General features: G+C 36.6%; 1 protein-coding gene across 2 annotated transcripts; it reads left to right on the top strand.

Moving 5' to 3' along the window:
• Nucleotides 1-1,013: 1,013 nt before the first annotated feature.
• On the top strand, nucleotides 1,014-3,809 carry LOC122660952. 2 transcript variants are annotated; one of them, XM_043856217.1, is made up of 3 exons: nucleotides 1,014-1,648; nucleotides 2,475-3,249; nucleotides 3,433-3,809. In XM_043856217.1, exons 1-3 carry the CDS (start codon nucleotides 1,130-1,132, stop codon nucleotides 3,792-3,794), a joined length of 1,656 nt encoding a protein of 551 aa, XP_043712152.1. In that variant the 5' UTR covers nucleotides 1,014-1,129; the 3' UTR covers nucleotides 3,795-3,809. The 2 variants fall into 2 exon arrangements, with proteins under 2 accessions (XP_043712152.1, XP_043712151.1); XM_043856216.1 differs by having other exon boundaries at nucleotides 1,018-1,648; nucleotides 2,475-3,809.
• The last annotated feature ends 5,925 nt before the right edge of the window (nucleotides 3,810-9,734 follow it).

Genomic DNA, 9,734 nt, shown 5'->3' with positions numbered 1-9,734 from the left:
ATCTTGAATTGATCTTTGGATTGGATCTTTTATTGATCTTTAGATCAATTATTTTGGATAATATTGGATGATATAATAGGTTGTGAATTTGGAATGGAATATGGATATTATCTGCATTTATTTTGGCTGTTATAATTGCTTTGAAATTTGGAATTTAGGTAATTATTCCCCAATTTATGCATGTGTATTGCTGTTTTTTGGTCCCATGATCAATTTAAACATTTAACCACCCGATTGCTACCATTTCTTCTCCCCGCAAAAAGAGAGGATTAAATTCTGTTCCAGGATCATTGGGGTCTCATTCCAAAAAGCGAAAGCAGAGGTTTTCTGATACTCTTTTTTGGTGTAAATCTCTCATCTCTATGTGTTATTGACATGGGTTTAATAAAAAAGAACTAACTCAGCTCTTAAAATGGGACCCATGATGAATTTTCTTCTTCTATTACTCCTTCGAGCTTCGAAACCCTAGTGGGTGTCCTGAAAAATTCAAAAGTGCCCATTTTGGCCTTTTGGGTTTTTTTTTTCCCTGAATTTCTTCGATGCGGTTTCAGATCTTCATGAACATTTCCTGTCCGGGCCAGCTCCACTTATACAAATCTGGGTTCTAGGCAATATTTGTAGACGAATCTTCTGGAAGAAGTGTTTAAGTTAGTGTTTTGTTAGTTGTAGCATGAGATTCTCTCTTTTGTCTTTGATTTGGACAAATCTGTTCGATTGAGGTCTGTTTTGCTGCACTGGGAACTAGAATGGATCTTATTGGTGTGAATTGTATGGTTTATCTAGAACTATGGCCTTCATCAGTACCATTTGTTATGAATGGAGTTATGTATTAAAAGTTGTAAAATAAAAAATCAGCCCAAGAAGATTAAAGGGTAGTACTAAGTGGAACATGGGTGCTTTTCTTTTGCCCTCTAAATTTTATTTGTTCCAATTCTAGCTTCTGTGCCGAATTGACTTTGTGAAGTGCTGTAGTGCAGTTCTTTTCTCTAACTGTTGGGGTCTTTCAAACTCTTTAATTTGGTTTCCATTGAAAATTCTTGTAACATTTATAATGCAAGTAATCTGAATTTTGCAGGTTCCAAAGCCAGTGCTTCTGAGAAGTTTGTATTACTTTGTGGTCCATTTATCTATGAACTTGTCACAGTATTCCCCAAAATTTGGAGCTTCAAATGATTCAGATAGGGAAAGCCATCAGCCTAACTTCAATCCATCGTTTACTGATATTTGTACTCTTTCCAATTTTCTCTTCAAAGAACTTTCTAATAAGTTTGAACAGTTATTCTCTGTATCTGAAAGTGCTAGGCTGGATTTGGATATTTTGGTCCATCTAGAAGACTTGACTCTGCTGTTGAGATGTTGTTTGGGCATGCTGCGGTTGCTAAAATTTAACCATGGTTTTCTTTTGGAAAAATGCAAGATTCTTCTTGCAATACTTGGCAAATTATGTTCTTTGGATTTAATGTTGCATATTTCATGCAACCTGGGGGATAGTGAGAAACATGCATTAAGGTTCAGAAGATCATTTTCACGTCAATGTGTTTATGCTAATGATAGTGGCTTCACCACATATGTTGAGGAGTACAATGCTTCCATGTGTATTGTTGAACAAGCTGGTTCACCAATTACTTTTCTTTGCTCACTGCTAGAGGTAGTCTTGTTGTTAACCACTGTACTATTTGTTTATTTTATGCTTTGATCAGCACTTATGTCAAACTTCGAAGATTCAAATATTCAATCATCATGTCTAAAGATAAATATAGCTTAAGTATATATTTAATTCAAAGGTAGGCATCAGTATCATGTATCTTGATTGAGAAAATCTAAGGTAACCATATGTAAACTATGAATGTCTTCCAACAGTTCTATAGTTAATGTGACACAAATGCATAGCCATGGTTGTGGTCTCCTTGGGGATCCCCCTCTATTACACTCATGATGTTATGATTCTTTTTGAATAAAACTAAAATTTATTGGTTTTTAAATAGAATTTTGAGATCCTGAGGAAGAATTTCTTCAAAATCATTATCCTTGTACATTTTGTATGTTTTTCTTCCTACCCTCCTTTGTTCTCTTCCTTCCAACTCTTTTGTGTCTTGATTAGAACTCTAAAATTGTAGTTTTGGGGTCAGATGAAACCTCAAAGTTCCAAAACCTCAGCTGAAATTTAAAACTATGAATACACTATTTGTAATATTAGTGACTTTCAGTTGGATTGACTTTTCACAGTATTGATGGGATCAAATTCCCTTGGCCCTTTATTAATGCCACTGGCATACATTTATCACTCTTAATTCTGATGGTATGCTCTGATCTTATCTAAATGTTTTTGTCATTTTCAACGTTCAAACAAGGCAACTCTTCTGAAATCTTGATCATATGTTTTGGTTTTCAATGTTTTTTTTATGATTGAGCTGAGGCACTTGTATGGAATTTCATTGTAGAAATGGGAAAATTAATTTGAAATTTATCTCCAGGTCTTTGTTGATGAGCTTTTATTGCATAGAGATTTGAGACAGTATTTTATGATAGCAGATTCTATTTCTTCTGCGAGTGAAAAGCTATTTGTGAGCCACAGCAGTCATGATGATAGTGACGATGTGCTGGAGGTGATATCTGCTCACTTTCTGCTATCATTTTCTGATGAACAAGCTTCTAGCAAGTTACATAATGCCTCCCTCTGGTGGCACACCAAGGACTTGAGGACTTCCGAACTAAGCTTGACTGCATCTCTTGCATTGCTTGGCTCCCCTGTAATATCCTCTGCACCAAAAATAATCCAAGCACATTTAATTTTCATGGTTTCTAGGGCTATTGGTATTAATATTACTCCCCAGAATACAAGATTAGATCTCACCATTATGAATTGTTACATATCAGCATTAGAAAGATCAATCATGCTGTACACTCAAATCATATCTAGTTTACAAGTTGGTGATGATCTTATTGGAGTTTACATTGGGACATTTTCTTCTGTTCGACCGACGACATGGAAGAGAGGATGGCATCCATCTTTTGAATTTTATATTCGACCAGTCACATATAGTAAAGTTAATCATAAAATTACTGAATTGGCCTGTTCCCAACATTCATGTCTTTGTGATCTCAACTCCAGAAAGAAGTCTGACTTACTGAATGCCTCTATTTCGTACATGAAGGATAATCAATCTGTTCTTGATGAGTCATCAAGAGAAGAGATCCTGTCGATTTTAAATTGCATAATCTCAAGAATTCTTTCTCATGAATTCGAAGGTACTGCAACTCACAAAAGTGGGTATCTAGGTTTTGAAGAAGTTCATCTTCTTGCTTCAACACTGAAGTTACTTAGCAGTTCACTGCTGCAAACTGTTTGGTTTATGAAGCAAAAGGGGAGTTCAGAATCCCATAGAACTTTGAAAGATTACTCATGTTGTGAGGAGTATGAATTTATAATAGGCATTATTGGCTGCTTTCAACAGTGCTGTGTTAGTCAGCCTGTGCAAAAGCTCTTTCCTGAAGCAATGGGATCTTCCCAAAGTAGACATAAGGAGTCCAAGCTGATGTTTATGCATTTTGTGGGCTTGTTACTATTCAGCTTTGGCAGAGAGCTAGAGTTCTTATGGAAGGGATGCATATTCAATATGATGACACTGATGAATCTATTTCTTTTTGAAGAGGGGAGTTTAGATGCACTGAGGGAATTGCTTGGATTGGGAAATCAATCTTTCTCTTCCGGATCTTCTATAGATAAAGTCCCACAGGTGATTTTCCTTCAATATGAAATTGATGGTTTTATAGTTATTTTGCTGTCAATCTAAATTCTATTATCAATGTTGTGTTTAAACATATTTGCCAATGTGCACGTTCAGGTCTTTAGAGATTCTAACCTGATAGTTGCATCAGAATTTCAGAAGATTCAGATGCTGCACTTGAGGTATGTACTCCAATATAAAATGTTAGAAGACAAACTTGGTGCCTAATTAGCCTCAGCTGAAAATGCTGCCAGACATCGTTACTTGATTCAAGGATCCTTAAGTCTTTTAGAAAATGTGCTAGAGCATGCCTGCATGGGTTAGTTTCATTTTGAACTAGCCCATATCTTGACCTTAGGGTATTTTCAACAATACCTAAAGAGTAGTAAAGGGAAAAGTGGGGGTGGGGGAGGGAATTATACCTGAGGAGAAGGGAAACTAACATAAGGTTTGATGCAGAAGTGCCCAGTCATATTTGTGGAAATCCCACTAAAGTTTTGTAGGGCCAAATCATCCCCCCCCCCCCCCCCCTCCTGCTGTGCACTGTCCTTTACTTTTGCTTCTTTTTATGTGCAGCAAATATTCTATATCAAGATATGAAGTGGGGGATAGCCCATCAGAAACCGCAGCAGGTACTCTGCTCCAAGGTGCAAGGGAAAGTGTAGAAGGCATAGTGGAAAAGACCTGTAATGGGGAGATGTTTATGAAATCCACACCAGAATTCCATTGGAAAGCTTCTGATATTGATGATTTGGCTGATTTTATTGAATGCAAGCAGGGAAAGGATTATTCCAAGTGGTTGAAGGGACGAGAAAAGTACCGCGAGTGGAAACGTGGAAAAACAGCAGTAGTAAGGCGGGAACAGAAGAAATCATTTAGGTTTCTTTTAGGTGAGTAGAAATTAGTACTCCCTACCCCTTCTTGATTTACTTTACAAAACTTCTGTACAAATGGGAAAAAAATAATATAGTAGTCATAGCCCTTTGTCATAATTTTGAGTTTTCAGCAAGCTAACTTGAGAACCTCTTAAAAATTTTCCCATGCTTGTCAATTGTCAAATAGAGCTGTCAATGAATTAGGCCTGATTTGGTTAAGCTTGTCTAGTTAATTTAGCTTAAACCAAGCTTTGGTAGGAGACAGAGATTAGCTCTTCCCTTCATTTAATATATCTAGTGCATGTATCATATCTAATGTTTCAAATTAAGCAACCTCAAAATATTCGGTTATTTCTTTAGTTTTGAACAAAGATAAGAAATCCATCAGCCCAACCAGACATGCTTATCTGGTTAATCTAGAAATCTGTCACTCATGTTGGATGAGGCCAAATTTTATGGACAGATATAGACCCTAAGATCATCAACCCACTTTTCAAGTTTCAGTCCATTCGGCACAACAAAATCTGACTTTAGAAGCTTTTGTGAAATGCCTCCAAAGCTTTAATTAGGGGTGCAAGTTTGGCCCTATGAGCCTGGACCTGCCCGAACAAGGCTTGGATTGGATTTTTCTACCTTGGGGGTAGGTTAGAGTTAGATTTTTCAAGCTCGAGGCCAGGCTCGGCTGTGCTAGGGTTGAGGCCTTGGTTAGCTTGGCTCGACTCAACTTGGCCCTGTTTTAGGGAAGGGTGTAAATGAATAGCCGAAATCCGTTTCCGAATCCGTGTCCGTATCTGTTTAGCACTATCCGAATCCGTTCGAAAGCTAAATGGATGTGGATACGGATAGGCTATTGTTATCCGAAAAGCTATATTTACATGTAAAAGGATAAAATATTTGATCCGTATTCGTGTTCGTATCTGTTTAGCACTATCCGAATCCGTCCGAAAGCTAATCGGATGCGAATGCGGATATAGCACTATCTGAGTCGAATCTAATCCGTTTACATCCCTAGTTTTAGGTTATATTGTAAATTTATTAAATGGATTTGTGTATCTTTTTTTCTTCTTTAGAGACTTTAGGATACCAGAAGTAATGAGAATTAGGCACGATAAGCCGGGGTTAGGACCAATCAGTGCGGGTGGGCTGAGCCCAGTAGGATTGTACCTGGGTTGAGGTCTTTAGGCCTTGAGTCAGGGACAAGACGGGCTTGGGTTAAGCTAAGCTCGTGGCAATGCCCTCTTGTCCGATCTTCCTTAACTCTCCACTTGAGATAGCCAAGGAAAGCAAACAGTCAGGGTCCAGGAGAATCACAGGCACTCAAATAACTTGCAAACAAATGGTTGGCTTCACTATGCTACAAGCCCTTGATCAATTGGACGGATTGTAGGATATTTTCACTTTAAAAGCAAGTATCGAGGTTATTTGGATTACCAACTGGTAATGAGTGGTTTCTTTTTCGAAAGGGATCCAAGATTGGGCTGTGGTTTTAAAAAACCTGACCCAACCCGTCTTATTGCAGCCTTAGTTTAAATAAATACTGCATAAATACCTCTCATGTCACTAATCATTAGAGACGTTTCAAGCAAACGCCAAATGGCCTTAATTGTTTCCTTTAGAGGCAGTTTTAGGTGTTGTTTGTGAAACGTCTTTTTAGTGGCGTTTGTGAAATGCCTCTTAAACCGGATGTTGATGCAACAATAAGGTTGATTCATTGCGATCTAATGGTCGCGGGTTCGAGTCGGTAAATAGCCTCTACGAAGTGGGTTAAAACTGTGTACATTATGACCCTCCCTAAACTCCGTAGTGGCGGATGCCTTGTGGATTGGGTATGTCTTTTTTTTTTTTTTGGTGAAATGACTCGTGTTCTCCTACCGTTGTTCATACTAAAAGTGTAAATCGGTTTGGAAACGGTTATTCTGTTCAAATTTAGTGTGTGTTGGTTGATTTGAAACCGAATCGGGAACTGAATCGGTTTTGAAATTCAATACTCAAACCGAACCTGCTTGGTTTCGGTTCTTATTCAGTTCTATTCGGTCCTTACACGGTTCGGTTCTTGTTCGTGCACTTAGTCTATAAACTATAATTTACAATATATATTATAACATATTATTATATAATAATATTATAGTAGTATTATAACATCTAATACGAATATTAGTAATATATTAGTATTATAATGTATTAATATACTATAATATATTAGTATTATTTTTTGATAGAAAACGAATTTATTCAAATGGACGTGAGTGCCTCATGGATGACGGATTCTGGATTAGTGTAATATATTAGTACTATATAGTAATATACTAGTATCCAAATTCAGTTCGGTTCAGGAATTCAGTGCTGAAATCAATTACTCAAACCTAACTGAATTTTATTCGGTTCAGTTCGGTTTGGTTTATTCGGTCCGGTTTCGGTTTGAATTTGACACTCATAATTAATATCGAATTGAGTAACCAAAAAAATATTTTTTAGAGACAGTTTACGTTAATATTAGAGGCGTTTTACTATTGCCTCTAAAGCCTTTTTTCTCTTATTTTTTAGGGCGGTTGACTATCATAGCTAAAAGATATTGAGTTTTTTTTTATTTTTTATTTTCTCTTTTTTCCTCATATTTTGCTCTTTTTTATCTTGTGTTCTCTGTAAAACTACATATACTTTACTTAACATAACTTTAAACATATACCAAGAGGTTTTTCTCATTTCAATCCAAAATAAACCATACAACCAAATGTTTACAATTTTTGAACAAAGTGATCAAGCTTGTAAATGTATCAAGAGCATATCTTTGTATAAGATTTCTTAAAAACAGAATAAAATCAAATTCTCAACTTTGAATAATGCTTGTCTGCTGCTGCTCCCACGACAAGCTCTATGATCCCATACTGATAATGATCTGAAAATTCCTCTCTCAATATTGTCCATTTTCATGGATTGGGTCTCTACATGTACCTATAAAACTATAAAAACAGACCAATAAGGTCAATAATCATTTAAAACATGAACAATCAATCAAATTTGGCGTTGCCCAGACGTCTTGATACACACTTCTAAGAATTTGTTTTCTTTTTCAAACTCAAATCCACTTCTCTCTTCATGGAGACTACTCGAGATCGAAGTTTATATAGGAACCTTACCTTAACATTGAATCTTAATTTTCACACAAACCCTTCATTTTTTCATAATCCGATGGATTCATATTATGGCTAGCTAGCTTGCTCCTCTACTGCAAGATTCCATCATGGATCCTACTCATGTCAAAGACAAAGGAAACCATTAGAGAAATGAATTTTTTTTTTCTTCTAAAATTAGAAATGATCTTCATATCTAAGCTAAAAAAAATTCACTACAAAAAGAATCAAGAGAGGAAAAAGGCCAAATAATTGATTTGACAAACACATACTATGAAAGGTTTTAAGATTTGAATCACCTCATGGCAAGAAATGGGTGGTTGCAACACTGCCTCAATTGGACTAGAAGCTCGAGAGTCAAGAATATTTGCATTATTGTTGAACACCTTGCCTTGTGCCACTAAACTTGTCAAGCTGGACCTGATCAATAATGTGGTGCTATAGATCAGTTTGTGGGTCCAATCCTGACTTATCTGTGTGAACCAGTCAACTAAAACAGAGAATTCAAGTACTACCTGCTTGTATATTTGCATAGATAAACCTCTGAATATAATAAAGAAAATCCCAAACAGGCTAAAATAAATAAGAACTCACTCAGGAATCCACTTGACATAGAATTCTAAGCTTGAGGAAGACTCTGATTCCCCTGGACCAGAGAACTCTCCTCTTGTTTCCCATATTAAATGGATCTTCATGGCTGAAGAGGCCTTTTGGCTGCAAAAATCTTGACATTTCTATACCAAGGATGTAGATAGAAATACCCAGTTTTATCACTCTGTTTCGAAGATTAACCCATGGGAAAGAAGAATAAGTTTTATCCTCGACGATGATGGAACAAAACTAGAGGACCCTAGAAGCATTGCTAATGCTTTTGCTTCTCACTTAATCCCGATTTTTACTACATCTGACCCTCTTGATCCCACTTTTGTTGAATGTTTATTCGATCCGGTTGTTTGCAAGGAGTCCCGTTCCACCCTTTGTGATATCCTTGAGATGGATGAAATATAAAAAGGTTGTCTTTTCTTTGGGTCCTTTGAAGGGTCCAAGTATAGATAGTTTTCAAGTCTATTTCTACCAAAAATTCTGGGATCTCATCTGTTTAGATGTGTTTTCTTTTGTTTCTGACTTTTTTTCAGGTGGCCCGCTTCTGCCTGGTGTGAATCACACTTTGTTATGTCTTATTCCAAAGAAGGATGAGACTATGTGTGTCATTGATTTTAGACCGATTAGGCTCTGTAATGTGTCATACAAAATTTTGGCTAAGTTATTAGCCAATCGGTTAAATGACTTTCTTCTATCTTTCATTTCACCATTCCAAGGTGCTTTCATTCCGGGGTGTTTGTCAATAACATTTTAATCGCCCAAGAGATTTTCCATTATCGTTCCCATAAGAAAGGGAAAGGAGGTTTTGTTGCTATCAAACTTGACATGATCAAAGCTTATGATAAGCTTAAATGGGGTCTAGCTAATTTGTGTTGATTTTGATTTTCTAGGGTAAATGGAGTAACCTGGTCCACAATCTTGTTTCTTCTCCCTCCTTCTCCATTAAACTAGAAGGTAGTCCATTTGGCTTCTTTGAAGCCTCTAGAGGTATCTGACAAGGTTGTCCTCTTAGTCCGTATCTTTTCATTTGTGCAATGGAGGTTTTCTCTCTGTTATTAAATGCTTATAGAGAGTTAGGGTTGTTTCGGGGTATTAAGGTGGCAAGGCATGCTCCGGAGATTTCTCATTTCCTATTTGTTGATGATACATTCATCTTTTGTCGAGCTAATGTGGATGATTTACTCACAATTAAAGCTGTCTTAGACTTGTTTTTTGATATTTCTGGCCAAGAAGTGAATTTTAGTAAAAGTGGGCTTTATTTTAATAAGAATATTCCCATTGGTGATAGAATATCTCTTAATATCTTGGTTGGTATTAAAGAAATGCCCAAGGATTCTCTCTATCTTGGTACAAAACATTTTCATTCGCGCTCAAACTCAAAAGATTTCGGTATGATA

This window comes from Telopea speciosissima, chromosome 5, assembly GCF_018873765.1.
Source record: "Telopea speciosissima isolate NSW1024214 ecotype Mountain lineage chromosome 5, Tspe_v1, whole genome shotgun sequence".
NCBI lineage: Eukaryota > Viridiplantae > Streptophyta > Magnoliopsida > Proteales > Proteaceae > Telopea > Telopea speciosissima.
Note: the sequence above shows the minus strand (reverse complement) of the source record. Positions and strands in the feature narration are given on the sequence as shown.

What these genes read in the sequence shown, in the direction of transcription:
- LOC122660952 (XM_043856216.1), top strand. Translation starts at nt 1,130, where the DNA reads ATGAACTTGTCACAGTATTCCCCAAAATTTGGAGCTTCAAATGATTCA. An exon ending in TTCTTTGCTCACTGCTAGAG is followed by an intron (nt 1,649 to 2,474) that starts GTAGTCTTGTTG and finishes ATTTATCTCCAG; the next exon opens with GTCTTTGTTGATGAGCTTTT.